Source organism: Rhea pennata, chromosome 2 (assembly GCF_028389875.1).
Source record: "Rhea pennata isolate bPtePen1 chromosome 2, bPtePen1.pri, whole genome shotgun sequence".
Taxonomy (NCBI): Eukaryota; Metazoa; Chordata; class Aves; order Rheiformes; family Rheidae; genus Rhea; species Rhea pennata.
The window spans coordinates 37,488,228-37,510,313 of NC_084664.1; the positions used below are offsets into that span (position 1 = coordinate 37,488,228).

Here is a 22,086-nt window from a genome sequence, read left to right on the forward strand (position 1 = left end):
TGTGTGTGTGCATGGGTGTATGTGCACCCTCACACCCGCACCCCCTCGACAATCCACGAACACGCCACCAAACAGCGCTATTCAAGTCAATGCCTTACACAAGTGTCTCACGAGGTCTTTGCTTTGTTTTAACAGTCTTTTATTTTTTAAGTGTTCTATACAAAAAAAAAAAAAAAAAAAAAAAAAAAAAAAAAAGTCCTTCTTAGGTACAGAGAATTCGTCCGTGACAGTTTCCAGCACTCTGGTACACCGAGGGCAACAGAGTGTTTCCATAAATAGAAAAAAAATGATGGGCATGGAACCATTATCTATATACAACGCAGACAATCGTCCGGGTTTTGGTTTCAACATGTACCCGTTCTTGGGCACGTCTCTTCTTCCTTTTCTGCTTCTGTTCTGTTTTGTTTTACAGAGTTATTTGGTCCAAATGGCCAGCCACCAGCTCGGGCAGCTGGAAAACCCCAATAGATAGGTAAATATATATATATATATATATATATATTAAAAAGAACGTAATATTTATAGCGCAGCTGCGTTGGGTGTAGCCCCATCGAGGGGATGGGGGTGGCCCTGTGTCTGTGCTTTGGATTGCTGGCTCAGTGTGGACTGGTTTGAGGAGCGCATCTTGGTGTTAGGCAGTTTATGGTCTTTCTTCCATTTCATGCGCCTGTTCTGAAACCAGATCTTGACCTGGCGCTCGGAGAGGCAGAGGGTGTGCGCGATCTCGATGCGTCGCCTCCTGGTCAGGTACCGGTTAAAGTGAAACTCCTTCTCCAGCTCCAGGACCTGCTGTCTGGTGTAGGCAGTGCGAGACCTCTTGGGCTCCCCTCCGTTGTAATTGGGATTGACTGAACGTGCACACGCGCGCACACACACACACACACACACACAGGGAAAGAAAGGGGGGGGGGAAGCGATTGAACATAATCATTATATAATAACTTGACATCAGGTTCAAATAAGATACATAACGGCAAGAAAAATTGTTTCACAGCCCCCACGACAGTGGGGACAATCGAGGAGCAATAAAAAATGGTGATGGGCATTTGGGTTAGAAGAAAAGCTTCAAAGACACATGGCCCAGAGCCACTGCAGGGCAATTAAATTTATGGGGGCTATAATTACTGCCCTAACAGTTTGGCGTCTCGTAAATCTTTTGATAAAGGACCCCGGATACAAAAGGTTTCTCACATTTTTTTTCTTTTGCTTTTTTATTAGGAACGCGGAGGGATAAGGAGGAAAAAAAAACCCCACACACGCAACAACCCGTCCCGGCCCTGGGAGCACCCTCCCCTCTTCCCTCCTCTGCAGGCGCATCCCAGCCTCCCCCTGGCAAGGGCAACTCACCCGTGCTCACATGGATCTTCTTCATCCAGGGGTAGACCACGGGCTCCTTGCCCTTGAGGCCGGGCAGGCTCTTGTCGGGCAGCAGCGGGCAGCCGGGCCCGGTGCCGGCCCCGGCGGCGGGGGCCGCTTCGCAGCGGCGCTGCAGGGCATGGCCTGGCAGCAGGGGCTGGCCCGGCCCGGGGTGGCCCTTGGCGGGCGGCGGCGGCGGCGAGGCGCCCGGGGGAGGCTGCTCGGGGCCCGGGGCGGCGCTGCCGGCGCCGCTGTAGCTGTAGGGCGCCTGGGGGTAGGAGGGTGCCTGCCCGGGGTAGAGCGCCTCGGGCGGCGGCGGCGGCCCCGGCGGCGCGGCCGGAGCCTGGTAGCCGGGCTCGCGGCGCGGCCGCGGAAAGTACTCGGGCAGCGGCGGGCCCGGGTGCGCGGCGTGCAGGTGCGGCGGCGGCGGCGGCGGCGGGGCGTGCGGGTGCGGGTGGTGCGGGTGGTAGCTGGCGGAGCTGCCGGCGCTGCCGCTGTGCTGCGTGTACTCCTCGCAGGGAGGGAATTTGGGCTCGATGTAGTTGGAGTTTATCAAAAACGAACTCATGGTCATTAATTTGTGAAGTGCAAAAATACTAATTTTTCTCGCGTTGTCGTTTTTCTGGGCTCGGCGAGGCCCCTCCCCTTCCCCCCTCCCTCCCCACCCTCTCTCTCCCCCTCCCGCTACTGTCAAGTGCTCTCCGCTGCCAAAGTTTGGGCCTCCAGCTTTCCCCCCCTCCCCGCCGCACTCCCCTCCCTTCCTCTCTTCCCACCCCTGGAGCGCGCACAACACGCACACGCACACACTCACACAACACACACACAAAACACACACACACACACACACACACACACACGGCACACTATCACCACCTGACCGCCAGCGCCAATTACCGCGCGGGGCCGCGGACCCCGGATCAGGAAATGGAAGGAGGGCGAGCGGCCGCAGGGGCGCAGGGCAGGTCCGCGCCCGCGGCCCCGCGCCCGCCCCGTCGCCGCCGCCCGGGCCGTCCCGCCGCGTGGCCCCGCACCAGCATCCCCGGCTGCTCCTACCCGGAGAACTGGAGCCAGGTCGAGCGGTGTCACGCAAGAAAAAAAAATCCTCCAGATCTGACATTTTTTCCCCCAACACTTTCTCCGTCGCTGGCCGTGCGGGAGAGTGTAGAAAACGCGGTGCGAAACCAAAGAGCAGCGCGGCCGCGGGACCCGCAGGGCGGCAGGCGCTGCACAAGCCGTTGCACAGTAGTTTTAAGCGAGTTCGTCTCCAGAAAGCCCCCAGCGGGGGGGTTGCGCGCTGCGCGGCCGCAGGCGCTGCCGGGTGCAGCTGCGCGCCCTTATCCCGCGCTGGGATGTGTCCCGCGGGCGCGCAAGTCTTGCCGAGCTCGCAGAGCTAGGACTTGTTCATCCTTTTGCACCTCTGAAGCCGTGAAAACTGGAGAAATAGATGCAAAAGTTAATATGAACGTCGCGGGAAGGCCGAAGAGTCTTTTTAAGTGTCTTGCGGGGTGTGAGGGATATAGAGAGCCTGGAAATAAAGGGGAGGAAAGGGGGAAGGGAGAGGGGGAAGAAGGACGCGTTGATATCAAATGCTTCCTCCCGACGGAAGGACTGGCAGCGAGCCTCTCTCCCCGCATAGCAGCGTTTTCCAAACTACGAATTTCAGGTTGCCGGTGTGCTATGCCTCGTGTTGGCTTTATTATTAATTTTTAATTCCACGAGAAATCGCCAGCGCATTCGCCGAAGTAACTCACAAACCCTGGCGTAGGAGGGAGAGGGCACTCTGGCACTTCTGCATTGCTAAAACTGAGGCTGTTAACGATATTTGCAGCTCAGAGGGAAAAGAGGCAACCGCCCTGACCTTAGGTAATTGAAATTTGATGGTTAAACTAATTAGACTCTTATTCTAAGGGGAGAAAATAGTTATTGAACATCATCTGCTCTTGTAGAAGCGAACTTTTCGGATTTTTTTCCTTTTTAGGGAAGCATATAAACGTACAGAAATATTTACCGCACCCTTCGAGAATATAATTGCTGAGTGTGTAATCTCATCTTCTGGTATGGGAAAATACATCTAATACATCAAACGTAAATATGATACGGTTTAGATCTTCCCCTCCTAAAGATATTACATTAACAGTTACCCTGGTTTAAATTCATATTATTGTCTTTTGCAGTTTTATAGATAATGGATACATGCAATAAAATTCTATTTGAATATATATTCTATCTAACTAGACACATATCGTATCGATTTATATTTTATACACATACACACGCACATTGCAGACGGCTTGTAATATGTTAGAACATTTCCAGCACTTGGGTATACTGGGGTACTTATCTAAACAATCACTCATTTCCTGCTCATATCGAATGTCCAATTTGTTAAGAGAGTTAAAACACATTTACTTACTCATTTCCAAAAGAACATCTATGGAGCTCTTTAACTGGTGTAATAGATAAGTTTCTCTATTTACTCTGCATAGAGAGGAAATGCGGTTACACACACGGAGACAGAGACAGCCGCAACTGTTCAGCAACGCACATTTGACAGAAAAGAGGAGATTGTTTTATTTTTTTAAAATGAAAAAGAATAAAGCTCCAACCTACATTGCTGTAAAAATAAAATATTCTCAAAGACCACCATGAGGAGAGAGCATTTTCCCGGCGTAAAGAGATACAACATGCACACATACAGACACATTCGTACAAATACCTGCTGGGCAGCACCAGATGAATTACACTGGATTATCGTAAATATTATCCTCGGCAAAAGGGAAGTCCTGAGACACCGTGGCTAGAACACAGTAGTAGATTACCCGACTTCCAAGCCACAGTGAAATCAACGAAAACTGGTACCTCAACTTGTACGCTCAGTGCTGTATTTGGAGAGCTGACCAGGTTCTGTTTCACAATATTTACCGTGATTAGATCTCAAAGTATACTTGTTTAACTGCACCTCTTTCTACTGTGTGTCTCTGGTGCTCGGTTAAACAGAGAAGGATGCAATTTTGTATACGACTGTAAATCTACAAGGTGACCTGAGCTGCTGAGCTTAAGTCTGTTTTTTTCGTGTGTCTCTATTAGTCCGCAAAGATGTGCTGAGGCAGGACCTCCAAAAGGCCTGTTCCATGTCTTTGTGGTTTTGTTATCATAAACAAGAACCCAGCCAAGACCACCAAGTGTTATCTTGCACACGGCCATTTCGACATTTTACTGCAAGATTTATGGCTGTAATAAACAATCTCGGAACCTTTTTTTTCCCCCAGTACTTCCCTTTACAAACTTGTAGCATCATCCTAACCGCTTACAGGGAGAAAAGGAAAGGAAAGAAAAAGAAAAAGCAGCTCAGGTTCCTTATTTTTATAGAAGGACTGAAGGCTCGATTTCACTGGTGAAGCAGACTTTAATCAGTTAATAAAGGACCGAGGGTTTACCGGCCGCATCGGGCCGAGGAAGAGATGGGGAGTCCACTGAAATTAAGTTGAGAGTGAGAGAGTTAATTTCCATGCACCAACAAGAGCCATCCTCATACATACCCAACAGTGGGACTGGGGGATCCCCCTGTTCCTTGGGAACAAGCAAGCACATCTGCTAGCTTCCACGTGCGCGGCTAAAACGCAATTGCCACGAAAGCGAAAATAATAACAATAATCGTAGTAGTAATAATAATTCAAGTCGACCTTTCGCTGAGCCCGGGCACCCTGCGCAGAAACTGGACGGAGGAGAAAGAATCGCACTAGCAGCCTGGTTTGAATTGGATTTGAACCATTTTGAATATATTTAGCCCCAGCTTTCCCCTCTTGAATACAAGGCTGTCCCAAGTTTCAAAGTGACCGAAAAGTGACACCGTGTGCATTTTGTTTCTTATTAATCTTACACATTGACAGTCTTTGTTAAATAACAAGGCGTGCCCTTCACCAGGCGACATTTTCATATTTGTTAGACGCGGTGACCTGAAGTTCACCTCGGCCTTGGACTTAGTTTTTCTAAAAGGTCTATAACAGTGTCTTTTAGATAGCAGGGTGCTTTGCCCAGGTCACTACTTCTAAGAGAAAATTAAGAAAAAATCGCGGGAAAATGTAAACGTTATGGAATGTATCGACTGTATCCCCGCCTTTGTTCCCGGCACGCCGAAAGCTCTCAAGACAGCTACTGCCTTTCGCCTTTGGAAGCGGGTGTTTTCCATGGTCGCTACTGGGGCAAGGCTCTCACGTTTTTACCCCAAGTTCGTCATTTTACAAAAGCGATGGCTTCGCTGGCATAGGATATGTTCTTAACAACTGGATGTTGGGCGGGCTCTGCTCGCTCTGTCCTGGCGTGGTTAAATAAACACATATAAAATGTGATTTGTGCTCGGGTTTTGAATGAATGGTCTTTTGACCAGACCTTCCACGCCAGAATGCAATGTGCTGAATGCAGAGAGTGAAAAGAAAGAAATTGTTCGTCTCAAATTAATAACTGTTCTGCTCCTTATTTTTTAAAGAGATAATTTGAACGACAATTCAGAAGAGTCAATATTTTTTGAAGTTGTTGTTTTAACTTCTTTGAGAATATTCTCATTGATATTTTTATTCTAAGCTAGATTGAAAATGTGGAATTCGAGGGACTAATTGTTTTCGTAAGGAAACATGTATTTCAGTCACCTACTCTTGAGTTACCCAGTTATAGTAACAGCTTTCGTTCGAGGAGTATCAAAGACACATTGTTATTCTTGGAAACAATCTGCCTACTATTCTTTAACAAAATAGATATTTGGCTGCAATTTTTAGCTTGTTATCAGACATGGCTCTTACACCAAATAAATGCGTTAGATGTGAAAGGTTGTAGAAAATCTCCAATGAGAAAAAGGTCCCCAAATGCGTAGTGCAGGGGCTCACTACAAGTTAACAGCAGCAGTATCTTGTGAACAATGTCTACATGCCGGGTAAATACATATGTACGATTTCTATGCTTCAGCAGGTACTTCAGGCAAAATCTCCAATAATAACTTTGGCTAATCTGAAATCTAACACCTCGCATATTTGTTCTCGAGAAATATCGTTAGAATGCCATGATCCAGCTGTGTCTCTGGCAGATAATTCACGTGTACCCAATATATACAGGACGGTATAGACGCCTGCCTTTTGGATCGAAAAGGCGCTACGCATGGATGGTGGTGAGGTGCGCTCTTGCTTCCTCATTGCACTGCCCCCTCCTCCACACCCTTCACATCTGTTTCTGAATATTTTGGAATATCCTTTCCCTCTTCCACAGACCCCGATCCGTACAATTTCAGCCTGAATCCGGAAGCAGTATACAGTTGTCTCCCCTCAAAATGAAATTCCATGTTAATATTATCCAGTTCTTCTTCCAGACACGCCTAACTGAGGAGTTAAAGCTTCAGCACTGAGGTGTCTTTGGAAACAACAAAAAAAAATCCAGCAACGTGGAAATAACTCCCTGCACAAAGAAATCCCACTAAACATTTTAGAGGGGAAAGGGGGCACCCATTTCATCGCGAAGCGCCGTCTCAGGGTGCTTCCAGCAGGCTCGGGGAGCCCCCGCATCGTGGGTAGGCGCAGGGGCGCCAGGTCCTCGGCGACATTCTCCGCCGGTAGCACAATATGGCCCCATCGCTCTGCATTTTAAACGAGCTGTTTGGACTAAATGTACAACCAGGCAGTATTATCTCCAGCATGTCCTGTTTAAGCACAGTTTAGTGGTCGCTACAGAAAAAAGAGCAAAAACAAAGACGCAGCTAGGATCGATACACACGTTAATAGCTTTGCTCCTATCTTATCTTCCTGCCATTTTGCAAAGTGAGAAGGCTTAACATTAAACCTCTTTAAGCAGGTTATTATATAATAAACAAGGGTGAAACGTTTTGCTACCTGACGCTTTGAGGAAGCAGCACCAGTGGCTGGTGAGGGGTAACATGCATGTTTACCTGCAGCGCGGAACCCGAGATATTCAGTCACGAATGTGACCGATAATTCAAGATGAAATACAACGTGTATTACTCTTGAAAAGAGGAATTTTCTATCCTTTCCTCGGTAATTGAGGTCATTCAGCCAGTAGGGTTCACCTGGAGTCCATACTGTGATACACACGTAACTCAAAGCTATTTTATCTTTTGTGCTGATAGTCAAGATCTCGGCTATAACATTGACATCAAACTCTGTCTGGGCGAATGACTAAGAGCGGTGCAAAACGTAAACTTTTGACCCTCAACTTTTTGACCTGCAGTTGTAACGCCCTTAACCACAAAGATATACAAAAGCTATGCAGCTTCTTTTAGGAGTAAGAGACTCGCACTGTTTGTTTCAATAGTTCTGCCGTTTCCCCCAGCTTTCTAAGGTGTTTTTTTCCTTCTTCTTCTTGTTACTGAGAAATCGGATACTTTTGAATTTTTAATTATTGCTTTTTTTTTTAATCTCTCAGCTTGGCAAAGTGCGATTAAATCAGTTTGCACACCCTTTCGCCAGCGTTGGAGGCAAGTCTGTTACTCAAAGGCGCTTTATGGTTACAATTGCAGGTGAAATGCTGGGTAAGTTTGGGGCGTGAGGCTGGAAGGAATGTAGCGACTAGCGTTGGGGGAAATGCTGGGGCTCTCTGCTGCTAGGGTCTTAGTCATTTCGCCTTGATTTAAACATAAAGAAACAACTCTAATTGTTTGCGAAGCCTTGTCTAGGCAAACGAGTTGACTGTGAACTTGGTCTAAAGCGAGCTCTGCTGGTGATTCCTAGGGTGTGCAGATTTATCTTTTCTGCATTTACTTAACCTGGCAGTGAACTGCACGGGCTGCCATTTGTTATCCAGAGACAGACTTCACCTCAAGCAAGGACTGTTCCACAAAATTGCAATAATTACCCAATAACCTTCATAGCAAATATTATTATTGAAAAGACATTTTGGGGGGAATATAGGAAAGATTCCTTCTGTGCGTTAGAAGGCGAAATCGTTGCAAATATTACACGCTGTCTGTGTCAGATCTGATATTATTTGTGCGTGTAGCTACACGAACATGTGACTCTGATGGTCCATGAGTATTTGCCTTGCAGAGAGACATTAGTGAGGATGCTTTAATTTAAAAGGGGTAATATTTTGAAAGATGATCAGGCGGCTGTGGGAGCTGTATTTCTGACTACCAACTCTAACAATATATTGGGAATATTTTAAGGGCAGGAGAGAGAAAGAGCTAAGAAAGCAAGGCGATGTCTTAACTTGGTCAGTAGATTTACTTATATCTGCTTTCAACGCGTTAAATCTGTATTTGCGGGGAGGGAAAAGGCATTGCTCCAGTATCCAGGGTTTGAAATCGAAACCTCCTGATCCGCCCCTCATGATCTGTTCCATTCAATTTCCCATGCAGCAGATTGCAAACCCTTCTATTGTCACCCTTCCACAGATACACACTTATTAAATGTAAGGAAATGGCAGAATAATAATTTCCCCATAATGTTCTGCAATTAGAGCGTTTGCAGGGCTTAGCCGACGCTACAGAGCTGTAATTTACGGATGACTTTCAAGCGAATTGTTATACTTCTGGTTTAGAGAAAGTTATGACTTATAAAGTCACTAGTTACACACATTAAGAGAGTTGCCTAATCTTTAATTGGCCTTGCGCTCAGACATGACACACTACACTCAAGTATTTCTTTCAAAGGATTAGGTAAAGTGTATTTCAAGGCACAGAACGCCACTTGCCATGCCTTAAGTAAAACAAACTCGCACGCATTAATCCCCAAAACACAGCAGAAAAATAACGTGCACAGATAAGAACTGTCTCTTGATTCCAAGCGATTATTCTCCATGACATTTTCACTCACAAAACGATTAGGACCTGGGAATATTTTATTTTATTTATATATATATATATATATATTTAGAGTTAGACCTTCTGAAGTTGTTTGAATTTTAAATTGCGAAGTGGATTATAAAAACTTAATACTTTGGTGGTTTTAAAGGACTTAAACTGTCCTGGTTAGGACAGGGCAGGGCCAGAGATATTGAAAAGTTGTCATTTCTAGCTAACTTTATTTTGTTGTTGCAGAGTTTCTTACACTACATGCCGGTTTATTTGCCTTTGAGGTTTTCTGATATTTTTCCTTTTCTACAGTTCTTGAATTTCTGTACACATATTACATACAATGTACTCTAGAAAATATATTCAAAAAATGTGAAAACATTAGTAGAAAATCCTTTTACTCTACTCAGTGAAAAATCACAATCTGAGATGATATGGAGATTTCTAAAATGTTAGTTGAACGTGTGTGGTTTTGTTTGTGTACATATCAGATATTTCTAATAATGCAATGTTGTTGAATATTGAGTAACGGTGAATAGTTCTCAGACAGTACATTTCTATGCAACAAGCAGAGGATTTTCCTTCAGAAAATAATAACCCGTATATAAAGGAAGTCAAAACTTTTAAAGCGTTTTTATACCTTTACCTCACACTATAAAATTTTAGGCGTACAATATAATCTACTACACACCTTCATATATAACTTTCTGGTATTCCTGTTGATAAAAGTGTGACAGCTAGTGTACTATAAAATCTCCAGCTGTTTATTATGGAAATGATTTTCAAATGTGCATTTGGATATGCACTTTTCAAGCCTTTCTAATTTTTTTAATCTAAAGTATATTCATACGCGCTTTGTTTAGTGCTCGTAGAAAGATACACAAACAAAGGCCTCAGAGTCCATTTATCTTACACAGGGGGGTGAGTCTAATTATTAAAAATTTGTAAAATTATTAAATCTTTTAGATGTACCAACATCAACTATTAGTGTTTCTTTAACATTAAAGGGGAATAAATTAAAAATAGAATCAGTCTGCAATGGCATTCTTGGACCCTGTGCAGACCATATAGAGGCACATAATAATCTTAATTATTCTCCCGTACCCCCAAAGCCTTTCTCTCATTTTGCTGGCAACACCATGTATGAAGTAAATTGCAATATTCAGACAAGGGAGCACTAGTAAAATAAAATAAAGCTCATATCACTTCCAAAAACCCAATTCTTCCTCAAACTCGAGTTTATGATACATGACTAAAAACAATGCAATCTGCCCAGACGTTTGTGTTGAATCACTTCTTCTCCAAACCTGAGCAGGATGCAAGATACTGACAGCTGGTTTGCATACATATATATTGAAGCTAATTCCTAAATCTCTTCCCTAGAACCCAACTAGTCCATCCGCACCCCTTGAGATTATTTGCTTAAATAAGAGTCATGTGGGTAAGGATCAGGCCTTAATGTTACCCAGAGAAAGCCAGAATTCCTTTCACCCTTTCATTCAAGTCCTGGAAATTCAAAGACTAAAGTTAAATCCGGCCATAAAGTTTATTGCTGAGTAATCACACTCTGGTGAGAACAGTCTACTTAAATAAAAAGAATGTTGAAGTAAACATGCAGCTGGGGCCTACCCTACAATAGGCAGCCAGCAATATAAGGAGAGAGGCAAAGCACAGAGCTATGGGGATATTTACAATCTTCAATAAACCAAGCCCGTATTTCATAATTTGCAGCACTCTAATGACCTGTAGTCTCTTATATTAATGCTACAAGTTACAGTCAATTGGGTCGCTTAAAAAAAAAAAAAAAAAAAGTCGCAATAACGTATCTAAGTATACACACACACCCCCTGTATACATAAACGCACTGATATTAGATACACATACGTGTGTGCACAGATTTAAACATGCATATGCATAGACGTGTACATACGTGCACACACACATATAATTTTTGTATCTATATTTATATTTATGTATTTATTTATATTCATATATAAGATCTGGAAAAAGTTACAACAACGTTATAAATGTGCATACCGAAACACACCACACACTCACAGATGGACATATATACATAACTAAAACTTCCTGCACAACCCAATGCAGAAAAGAGGAATCTTAAGCGCTCCAGTACATTCTATTCCACTTTAATACTAGCTCTGATGTAGAACATATTTTGCCAATCCAAAGATTATTACCATATCAGCACACCTCCAACTCAATCATGCCTCCATAAGACACTGCCCAGATAATATCAAGCCCTATCTATTTTGTTTCCCTTTTCTTAATCGCCTGCAGTAACTACTCCTTGCTAAACAAAACCTATCCAAACTTGGAGAGTCTATTGGAGCAAAGGAAGTAATTATCTTCTGCGGTAGTCAAAGTGATTAAAGCTAGGCCCCAAAATCCATCTCTGCCAAAGTCGCTTATTGTGGTTTACTTTGATTTGATCGTTAAAATAGAGAGCTAGCTGCTCAAGAGTGAAGGGATGGGCGAATTTTCAGCGCAACCTGCATCATGAGTGGTTGAATCTGCCTCTCGGGCTCGATGGGACAGTCCTGAAAAGCTCGAGGAGGAGAGAAAGGGAAAGGGAAAGGGAAAGGGAAAGGGAAAGGGAAAGGGAAAGGGAAAGGGAAAGGGAAAGGGAAAGAGAGAGAGAGAGAGAGAGAGAGAGAGAGAGAGCGAACCAGCGAGCGAGAACCTCGAGTTCCCAACTGAACAAATAAACTTTAAGGAACGTGTACACAAAACTTACCTTGACTTGCAAGGAGCCATTTTTCATACAGTATTGAGAACTTGTGGTTTGGATACTTCTGTACCTAAAACTGACAATTTGAATGGCCAGGAGGCACACGTAGCCTGCAAAAGAGTCAAATGAAGTCCAGCGTCAGTGAGATTATATGTTATGTGGTATATAATGTTGGATGTCAACTCCCCAAAACCATAAAACTTACTTTAATGGCACCACGTGACTTTTTATAGCCAGTGAGCCTATCTGTCTGTGCTATGGATGATTTTACGATCTAATTCATAGACAAAACCCTATTCATTTGGCACCCAAATGTCATATAGCCGGAACTGGGGCTTATAAAGTTTACTGTTTTATAACTTTTAAGGGAAGGCATCAATGTAACCAGTCAGTAAATGTGCAAATCTTTAGTTGCTCTTAGAAGCTCAGAAGAGTTAACCATTCAAGCTCTGATGGGGTAAGTAACATTGCGTTTATAGAAAACTAATTGTAGCGAAGAAAGCCAAAAATCTGTAAAGGGTGAAAAGTGGGATTGTGGCTATCGAGTGTTACTAATAGACGCAGAGGGCTCTGATGTGGCTGTCCTGCAAATATACTTAATGAAACCACAGGAGAAATTCTAGAGCGATGCAAACACGCCTAGGAGTTAGCAGTGTGTTTTAACAAAGCACATGTTTTTTTTCAACCATCAGCAAACAGCTAACAGTTGATTCACCCACAAAGGGTGTTGATTGTGGTCCTGTAATGCAGCTTTCCACCTAACGAGAAACCATCAAGGAGGAACTTATGGCGAAACTTTCAATTAAAAATACTGGTAGCGGACAATTGCAGCTCTATCATATGCAATGTGCAGCGTAAGCCAGGTAAAATATTATTGCAAAGTCTGCACGGATTCATATTTTTAAGAGGCAAATCAGGAAGCACAACTCCTTGCTTTGCACAAACCAGATCACGAAAACTTTACAATAGAAAGTTTATTTTTTTGTTGATTTCCAGTCAGTTTTTTAAAAAACAAATACAAAAAAAAAGCTGATCACAGTTTGCTCAAACAGCCAGACTTTGACTATATTTGTAACTTTGTTCACAAAAAACATACATCACAGAAGCTGCGCTTAATAAGAGCCACTTCTAAGAGTTCGTGCAAAGAGTCATATACAAAGGCACAGCAAGGACATACTGCTTGGAATCACAGTTTTCGTCACAGATTCACTATTCACTACACGTAGGACAAGTTCAGTTGATTTCATCATTTCACCTCTACAACAGCATTAATTACACAGGAATTATATAGGTAGTTTGAATAAAAATATTTTTAACAGCTTGGAGCTATACAGACATTAACACTTGACCACACATGCACAGTTAAGCAGGTTGAGTGCAACACATAACATTTGTACTAAACCGGGGGAGGGTTTCTTTCTCTCTCTCTCTCTCTTTTTTTTCTCTTTTTCTGTTCTTTTTTTTTTGCTTTGTTTTTTTTAACAGTTACTTCAAGTAACACAGCTCGCTTCATATAAATAAGTTAAAACATCTATTATTTTTTTCAAGACAAAGCCATTCAAGACAAAGAAATGTACGATAAAAGCAGATCTACTTATACACGCGAGAGAATGGTAATAAACAGGCTCATGATTAAAAGATGAATAAGGGCGACAAGAACAGGGTTTCTTCACAGAAGTAACACAAGGAAGTTTTAGAAAGTCAACTTAGTACTGACATGAGACGCAGGGTCAGCTAATACTGCTCAGTACTTTTAATTGATCAAAAGCTTAGGGACGGAATGCCCCTCCTGCAGCTGCCATGCTCATACTTTTCAGCTTATTATCCTTTTTCCATTTCATTCTCCTGTTTTGGAACCAGATCTTTATTTGTCTCTCTGAGAGGCAAAGAGCATGTGCTATTTCAATCCTTCTTCTGCGGGTCAGGTATCTATTGAAGTGAAATTCCTTTTCCAGCTCCAAGGTCTGATATCGGGTGTAAGCAGTCCGAGCCCTTTTCCCTTCTGGTCCCCCTATGTTGTCTGGAAGAGAAAAGTACATGATTTAGATTCTCAGCAGCGACTTGGAGCCTTCATGTCTTATTGCAGCTACGAGCAACCAGGACCGTTATTCTCAGTCCTGCTTGTTTTTTGTGCTGGTTTGGATAAATGCTCAACAAGTTCCCCCCTCCAGCCCCTTTTAGGAAAGGCTTGGGGGAGGGGGTTTTAGTGGTCGTGGTAAGTTTTCGCTCGGATTTTTATTTCATTTTATTTTATTTGAGACTGATCCCCACATGCCTCCCCCCAGAGAAGCTGGTGAGGAGGATGCCTCTGATGCTAGAGCTGGGTTTCCAGGGCTGTGAGAGCAAAGCTGAGGCGGGCAGCCCTTTCCCACGGCTGGGCTGGGGAAGGCGGTGGGAGGCAGCGAGCCCCTGGCTGCTCCCCCGGTGGCGGGGGCACGGCAGGTAGCCAGGTCGCAAAGTTGCTCGGCTCCCCCGCGCCCCTCACCCGGAGTTTGGGGCTGCTGCCCCCTCCCCCCCCAACCCCAGGGCTTCCCAGCAGTGAAAACTGCCCTCCTCGCCCTCTCCTATTCTCTTTTTAAGCATGGCTCGGGAAAAATAAATGGGGTCAGCAGCGCTGTTCCCAGTGGAGGATCCCCCTTAAAAAGGAGACCCAGGAGCAGCTTACCCTCACAGTCGCCCTCGCTAAGGCGGTTTCTGCTCCCCGGGTCCCTGCAAGGCTGGGGCGAGCCCGGGCTAGCGGCGGCAGCGAGACAGGCGCTATTTTGGGGGCCGGGTGTTTTTATTTTGGGGGGCACTTGCCCAGACAACGGACCTGGCTTCCCTGCGAGCAGCGTTGTGCGCGGAAGCTGCACGCTCTCACGCCCTCCTCTCCCCCTCTCCCCGACCTTGCTTAGCGCAGACACCCGGTTTACATTAAATCCTCCTTTTCCTCCAGAGAAATAAAGAAAGAACAGGGTATTTGCTTTACCATGACTTATGTGCAGTTTTCGCATCCAGGGGTAGATCTGGGGCTGTGAAGGCTGGGCTGTGCTTTGGTCGGTCGGGGCACTTGCCTGCTCGCTGCTTGCTGGAGTGTCTTCCTCAGTCCCAGACGAGGTGCCAACCCCGTCTCTGCTTATGTGCGTGGTGCTGCTGGAATTGGACGAAGTGCTGGTGGAGTTGGCGAGGGAGTTTTTCACCCCGTGGTGACTCTCGCTGACAGGAGAACCGGCCACGGCGGTGCAGGGCAGAGGGTCAGGTGGCGGCGAGTGGGAAGACGTCGCGGGCTGGTTGTACCTGGGCTCTGTCGAGGCAGAGGTGCTGTTGGCCGGGTAACTGCGGGATCTCTCACTGGCACCAAAGTGGGTGGAAGCAGAGCGCCCGACGCTGAGGTCCATGCCATTGTAGCCGTATCCGTACCTGCCGGAATGCATGCTGCCGGAGTCCCTGTATTGCTCGCTCACCGAGCTGTGATCTCCATAATTATGTAACTGGTAGTCCGGGCCATTTGGATAGCGACCGCAAAATGAGTTTACAAAATAAGAGCTCATTTGTTTTTTGATATGTGTGCTTGATTTGTGGCTCTTGGTCGTTTTGTGCGTCTATAGCACCCTTGCACAATTTATGATGAATTATGGAAATGACTGGGACATGTACTTGGTTCCCTCCTACGTAGGCACCCAAATATGGGGTACGGCTTCAAATCACGTGCTTTTGTTGTCCAGTCGTAAATCCTGCCTGATGACCTCTAGAGGTAAACTCGTGCACTGGTGGGGGAGCTGGGAGGGCGCGGGCGGCCCGGGGCGCGCCGCCGCCGCGCGCCGCCGCCGCCGCCGCCCGCCCGTCCGCCGGCCTCGAGCGCCACCCGCTGGCGGCGCGGGGGACGGCGCGGCCGCGGGGTCGGGACCGGGTGAGAAGCCCCCGACGGCGGCGCGGCCGCTCCGCTCCGCTCCGCGCGGCGCAGCGCCGCGGCGGCGGCGGGGCCCAACGGCGGGCGCGGCCGCGGCAGCGGCAGCGGCAGCGCGGCCGCGGCCCGCGCTCCCCCGCGGCGGCCTCCGCGGCCGGGCGCCTCCTGGCCGCCCTCCCCCGGGTTGCTGGAGACCCTGGAGCGCAGAAATCACGCCGCTGCATTTCTATTTTGTCTTCCGCGAGCGGCTTATTTGCACCAGTCCAGCAATACTATATAATAAATCCTCAGATGCTGGCAACGCTTATGTCCCTTCCCCCATTTTCTTTTTCTTTCTTTCTTTCTTTTTTTTTTTTTTTTTTTTTTTTTTTCCTGTGCGAGAGCTTTCGAGAGGCAAGCGGGTCCCGCCGATCTGAAATGGCAGGTACCTATGAAAGATAAATATTGTGCAGCATTTTTCTAACTAGAGGGTAAAATTCCAGGCGGCTTTATGGTCTGTGTTATTTTTCCGCCTCCCAGAAAAAATACAAATGCGATGGTAGCCATTTTGCACTAGTATTTTCACGATGTGGCTTTTAAAATATTTAGAGCGGTAGCCCAAATTACGCTTCCTTTCAAACAAAAGAGGCTTGATGCGTCTACATGTATATTTGTACACAGCTTCACACGCACACTCACACACTAATAATATATATAATGTATATATTAATCAATATTTCCACTGCGCTCATTTTGCTTAAAGGGAACTCGAAATGGAAGCATTTTATCGCAGCTGCTGCTCTTTACATTATATATATGTATATATATTCGAGTGCTAGGAAATGTGAATGTGAATTAAGATATCACAAAAGCGGGGAAGAACATCCCCGAGTCAATATGACGAACACTTTACTTTTAATTAAAAATAGAAAGAAAAAGAAAAAGAAAGAAATAACCAAGCCCACAAGTCCTCAAGAAATGCAAGAAATGTAGTGCATAATTCGGAGCCCCTCCGTGTAGAGCGGGGCTCAGGGAAATCTCAGTGTAAGCTCAACGGGAACCACGGAAATTCACCCGCCTTAAAACCTCTTCCCTTGCTTGTCCTAAAGTTTAACGCCGAGCTTTTACTTTAATACTAGTAGTGCAGATCACAGACAGTTCAGCGGCATTTATAAATCTCCCTGCGATTAATCTTTGCTTTAACTGCAAGTTCATACTCAGATTTTTATACAACGATTTTTTAAAATAAAATTTCTTCTTTTTGCTGTTTAAATAACTCATAAGTGTGTAAAACTTTTTTTTTCATACAAACCATAAACTCCCGAACACAACAGGAGGCGGCCCGAAGTAGCGGGAATTAGTGAAAACTTAAAGCCAAGATTTTTCTAAAATCTCTCGTATTTCTACAATATGAACAATAAACAATCCTAATTAAAAAAAAAGAAAGAAAACAAAACCTCGCTTATCTGTTCTCACACAGACACGCGATGAACACTCACCCGCACACAGATGCTCACCTCAAATATTAAAAAATCTGGGCCATTTCTCAAATACTTTAAGCAAAGCCATCTATGCTTTGGAGAGGTGTTTTTTTATATATATATATGTATCTATATGTACACGACATAGCTCGGAAGCTTAGATTTCTACATATATTAAAGAAAATCACAGTTGATTGTAAATGTACATCTCTTAACCAAGCCTTTGGGGAATTAATAGACTGTGACAAACCTATAGGAGTTTAGTAGCAGAAGGAACACAAGGTAAGAAATAATAATAATAATTGTAAACGCTAAGGAAAGGCCTGGTAGCGTTTATTAAATATGATTCTACTCCCCTGACTTTTCCTCTGTTTCTTCGCTGCTGGGCTGTGCGGAATTTATGAATTTGTTTTCTTTTTTCCATTTCATCCGCCTGTTTTGAAACCATATTTTAATCTGGCGTTCAGTAAGGCAGAGAGCGTTTGCAATCTCAATACGTCGTCTTCTGGTTAAGTATCTGTTAAAATGAAATTCCTTCTCTAACTCTAGCGTTTGGTATCTGGTGTAAGTTTGCCTCCCTCGTCTCCCATGAGTTCCATATACTGTACCTGTAGAAGTAAAGACAAAATGATCGCATTGGACAGGGCCCAGTGATTTCAGGTCGGAAAGAGTGGTTAGTATGTATATTCTGCTATTCTGCCTCCTTTTGCAGGCACTCTCACACGGGGGGAGGGGGTGCTCTGGTTTCCTGGAGGCTTTTTACACTTTTTTTTTTTTTTTTTTTTTTTTTTTTTTTTTTGCTTTCCTCCTGCCTGAAGAGTTGTAAATGCGGACGTGCACCGTGCTTAGGGTCGATGGGCTAACTCTGATACAAAGAGACTGTACGATGGACCTAGGAAAAGTGCAGTAGGTAACACCCTCACAGACCGCTGAACAGTGCTTACACTCTGCATGTTGAGAGCCTGTGCGCGCACGCACACACACACGCACATGCAAACACACTCACACACTTGTGCGACCCAGGGGGCTGCACGCATGTGTGTGTGCGTGTGCGTGCATATGTGTGTATGTGTGTGTTTACACAAACACCTTATATTGCCATGGCTATGCCAACAGAGGCTCTGTAATTTAGGTATAATTATAGGCATCAGCTAAAGATCATAGAACAGCCTTTGCCATTTGCTCCGGAATTTATTGCACTGAAATGCAAAGCAGCATCAGAATGGTCTTCCTAAAAGTTAAACTTTCCCTAAAAGAAAAGCTACCCAGAGTGCAGCAAACAGAAACCCTGGAGGAGGGGAGAGTAGGGGAGTCATTAGCAAACACTGGAAGTAAACGTGTTAATGGGATTATTAAAAATAAGTGCCACTCCAGTGCAATCTCCTCCTCCCCCCTCCCCAGCACCACTCCAAGACAGAATAGTTCAATTATGTGAAGTTCACTTGGAAGTCAGGGAAAATCCGCGATGCCATGGGAGTGCGCACACGGCCCCAGAAACGTGCTCTCAATATCCAATACTCACACGCTAATGAGTTGGGGGAGGGGGGCCAGGAGGAATGTGCCACAAATGCATTGGAGCCTCATTGCAGAGAGCATATTCCCTGCATCGCTCTCTGACAATGCGGCAGCAAAGCAGGGGCTTTAGAGTGGGTTAAGGAGAGTGGTAAACCAGCCCTGCTCCTTCCTTTCTCTTTTTCCCTCCCTGCTTCCTAAGGATTCCTCAGTACGTTTCACCAATGAACCCACAAGCTGGGCTCTCGGCCACTGTTCCCAGGGTGCCAATGTGCCAGGTCTAAAATAACCTGGGAAGGTTTCGTGTTACACATTGCCCTGCAGGAGACATTTCTCTCGAGCAGTCCGGACTTTATATAAGAAAATATATATATGTATATTGGGGAAAGAAACTTTTCCTCCCTCCCCCCCATGATTTCGTTCAAATGACTTACCAGCGCAGGAGTTCATCCGCTGCATCCAGGGGTAAACAGGACTCGTGTACTTCCGGTCGGTGCCTTCGTCATTTACAATTTTGGTTTGCACGCTGCTCGATTTGTATTGCTGATCGGGAGAAAAGTGCAGATAGTCCCCGTGTCCCCTCTGTTTGCCACTGCCGGAGGGAGAGGCGCTACTAATTTCCTTGTCCGAATAAAAACAGGAGGCTCCATACTCATAGGAAGCCCGATTGCAAGCAATGACGGTGTTGGACTGCTGGTAAAAACAAGGTGAGGTGTAAGTCTTGTCCTGCAGGCTGCTTGCCCCGTAAGAAGCCGGGAAATGCCTCAGAGCATCATAGCCAGCCGGATAAAGGGGGATCTGCCCGAGGAAAGAGTCCTGGCCACTGGGCAGGCTCCCAGGGAAAGTGGGATTCACGAAATAGGAACTCATTTGCTCGCCCCTCTCCCGGACCGTGATTTGTTGTGTATTAGTACATCTGGCTATAACTATTAGTAGTCATCGAAGTGGTTTGTTTCTGGATGGCCGAGCGCCAAAAGCGACAGCAGAAAATAGGAGCAGCTGACGGCGGCGCGGCCAATGGGAGCGCGCGCAGCGCCCGCTCCCCCGGGGCCGCCGCCACCGCGCCGCCAACTTACCGGCAGCCGCGGCCCCGCCGCGCCGCCCCGCGCCCGCCGCCGCCGCCGCGCACGGCGCCCGCGGGGGCGCCAACTCATTCACGGCGGAAAGGAGCGCGGAGCGGCGCTCTCCCCCACCCCCGGGGGGGAGGGGGGGGAGGCAGCCCTTAAAAGTTGGCACCCCCCCCCGAAGGAGAGGGGGAGGCGCACGGCGCCCCCGCGGGACCGCGCTGCCCCCGTGGGCAGGGCGGCGCGGCGGCCCCCGGCGGAGGGAGGCGATGATGGATGCTGCGCAGGGAAAGTTTGGAGTCGGGGAAGCACGTGAAAAGGGGGAGCGGAGCGCCGCGCAGCGCCGCGCAGGGCACCGGGCCGGGCGCTGCCGACGCGTGGGTGCCCGTGTCCGGCACTCCGGCATTTCCCCATCCCGGCGGAGCCCGCCTGCTTGGAGGCGATGTGCTGTGATCGCCCCCAAAGCGAGGTTTCCCTTCGGAGGCTTCCTTTCGGGGTGGGGAGCTCGCCCCTTCCCGAAACCCAGCTTTTGTGCGAGAGGCTACATCGAGGAGCAGCCTCCGTGGAGAGCCCTCGTGTCCTCACGAACACTCCGATAATCACCGCAGAGGTTACGACTGGAGCAGGAAACAGCGGCCTTCGGGAGGGGGGAGTATTTTTATTTTGTAAGCAGTGCCTAGAGAGAAGCCCTCGGAAGGGCTGGGCGAGGTCGCCGGCGCCCTCCGAGAGCCTCAGATAAAGTTTCACGTGTCTGTTTTCTCCAAGCCCCCCCTCCCCCCAGCAAAGTCGATCCGAGTGTATCAAACATGCAAATTCAGACACGAACCAGTAGGACTATTCCTAATTAATATAGCCCTGCTAATAAGTGGGCAGAAGCCAATCGTTTTCGTTGTTGTTCCAAATAATTTGATTAAACACGGATGTGTTTCTTTAAGAGAGAGGAAAAGATCGCGAAACAAACATTTCCACGTTCATTTTTCAACATGGCAGTTACCCCATGGCGGAAATATAATTCTTGGCCCAGGGCAGGGACAGTAACAGTGCTGATGAAATTCGCTGAGATGCTTTTAATTCAGCCGCAACCCTGCAGTTCCTTGAGATAACGTGAAGTTGTTCATTCCAAGCTGTGTTTACTCATAGTACGTGCCCATTACCACAGATTGAATAGCCTAATTTTAAATGTGCTCTGGTGGAAAGTGACATTCGTACGAGCTCTGTTTCCTAAAGTAGCTTTAAAACGAGACTTTTGTTGTTGTTGGAAGACTATTTATCTCATTTCCGGAGGCACATTATGATACCTATAAAACAGGAGTGAGTTAAAACATCTCTCCACAATAGTTTGTATTGTTCACAGTCTCAGCTGGACTTTCGCATTCAGATGTTGATTGCCTCCAATTTTTTTTCGACTTCCTTAACCTCTTCATCCAGGCTAATCCATAAACACACCTAGTAGAATTACATCTCTCTAGCTGCAGGCTTTGGGAGGGCATTTAGGAAACATGTATTTACTGAAAGCCAGCCCTCCCCAGAAAAGTTTTTTACTCTGTGCAAATAGAGCTAAAAAAGGAGGGGGGAAACAACAGCAAACAACTACACGATATAGTAAATACAACATCATATTTAAACGAACAGATTTTTGACAACATAGGTCAGTACGAAAATGTACCATGAAAACGTACCATGAAAATTTAATAGTCAGAGCGTGTGAAACCCACGGCCCAATACTTTAAAAAGTTGTTGCTAGACGGAATTTTGATTGAATTCATCACACACACAACAAAAAAAAAAATCGCGCGAGGCTTAGTCATATTCACATTTTATAGCATCGGCTACATATTGATTTGATTTTGTCTCTTTTTTTCCTGTTCCTTTTGGTTCTTTCTTTCTCTCTTCGAAGTTATTGCTTGCGTCCAAATCAGGCTGTCGAAAGCCTGACCACAGGCGATGGAAACATTTCTTCGTTGATCCCATAATATTAAAAGGACTGACATTTGCACATTTGCCTGCCTGGGTCTTGTTAGAGTTGTTACAGTGACAGCTAAACAATCTGCACTGCAATCTTCGCTTCAGTCACATCCATGCATCCTCTCTGCTCCTCCCCCTAGCCCCAGAAACCCCCCGAATTACAATAATCTGCAACCCCCGAGCACTGCCAGGAAAATGTCCTGGCTAGGCGCATTTCACAGCAGTTTTCTTTCACCATTTCCCGCCGGAAAGCCGAAAGGCAGCCGTTGCGTTTTACCATTGCGACAAAGTCACACTTTGCAACA

The 22,086-nt window shown here is 46.1% G+C and overlaps 3 protein-coding genes across 3 annotated transcripts; all 3 read right to left on the reverse strand.

The window, feature by feature from the left end:
* Positions 1 to 206: 206 nt before the first annotated feature.
* HOXA4 (homeobox A4) lies at positions 207 to 1,930 on the reverse strand. The gene is made up of 2 exons (XM_062567816.1): positions 1,348 to 1,930; positions 207 to 848 (listed from the first exon to the last, which is right to left on the reverse strand). Exons 1-2 carry the CDS (start codon positions 1,928 to 1,930, stop codon positions 520 to 522), a joined length of 912 nt encoding a protein of 303 aa, XP_062423800.1. The 3' UTR covers positions 207 to 519.
* An 11,560-nt stretch (positions 1,931 to 13,490) lies between these two features.
* HOXA5 (homeobox A5) lies at positions 13,491 to 15,547 on the reverse strand. Its single transcript, XM_062567817.1, has 2 exons — positions 14,863 to 15,547; positions 13,491 to 13,914 (listed from the first exon to the last, which is right to left on the reverse strand). Exons 1-2 carry the CDS (start codon positions 15,422 to 15,424, stop codon positions 13,664 to 13,666), a joined length of 813 nt encoding a protein of 270 aa, XP_062423801.1. The 5' UTR covers positions 15,425 to 15,547; the 3' UTR covers positions 13,491 to 13,663.
* Positions 15,548 to 17,454: 1,907 nt separating this feature from the next.
* On the reverse strand, positions 17,455 to 19,622 carry HOXA6 (homeobox A6). The gene is made up of 2 exons (XM_062567818.1): positions 19,187 to 19,622; positions 17,455 to 17,848 (listed from the first exon to the last, which is right to left on the reverse strand). Exons 1-2 carry the CDS (start codon positions 19,620 to 19,622, stop codon positions 17,589 to 17,591), a joined length of 696 nt encoding a protein of 231 aa, XP_062423802.1. The 3' UTR covers positions 17,455 to 17,588.
* Positions 19,623 to 22,086: the final 2,464 nt, after the last annotated feature.

Excerpts from the sequence above, each read along its gene's own strand:
- HOXA4 (XM_062567816.1), bottom strand. The coding sequence starts at position 1,930 with ATGACCATGAGTTCGTTTTTGATAAACTCCAACTACATCGAGCCCAAA. Across the intron at positions 849-1,347 it reads GAAGATCCATGTGAGCACGG|TCAATCCCAATTACAACGGA; the intron begins GTGAGTTGCCCT and ends GTGCACGTTCAG.
- HOXA5 (XM_062567817.1), bottom strand. The coding sequence starts at position 15,424 with ATGAGCTCTTATTTTGTAAACTCATTTTGCGGTCGCTATCCAAATGGC. Across the intron at positions 13,915-14,862 it reads AAAACTGCACATAAGTCATG|ACAACATAGGGGGACCAGAA; the intron begins GTAAAGCAAATA and ends TTTCTCTTCCAG.
- HOXA6 (XM_062567818.1), bottom strand. The coding sequence starts at position 19,622 with ATGAGTTCCTATTTCGTGAATCCCACTTTCCCTGGGAGCCTGCCCAGT. Across the intron at positions 17,849-19,186 it reads GCGGATGAACTCCTGCGCTG|GTACAGTATATGGAACTCAT; the intron begins GTAAGTCATTTG and ends TTACTTCTACAG.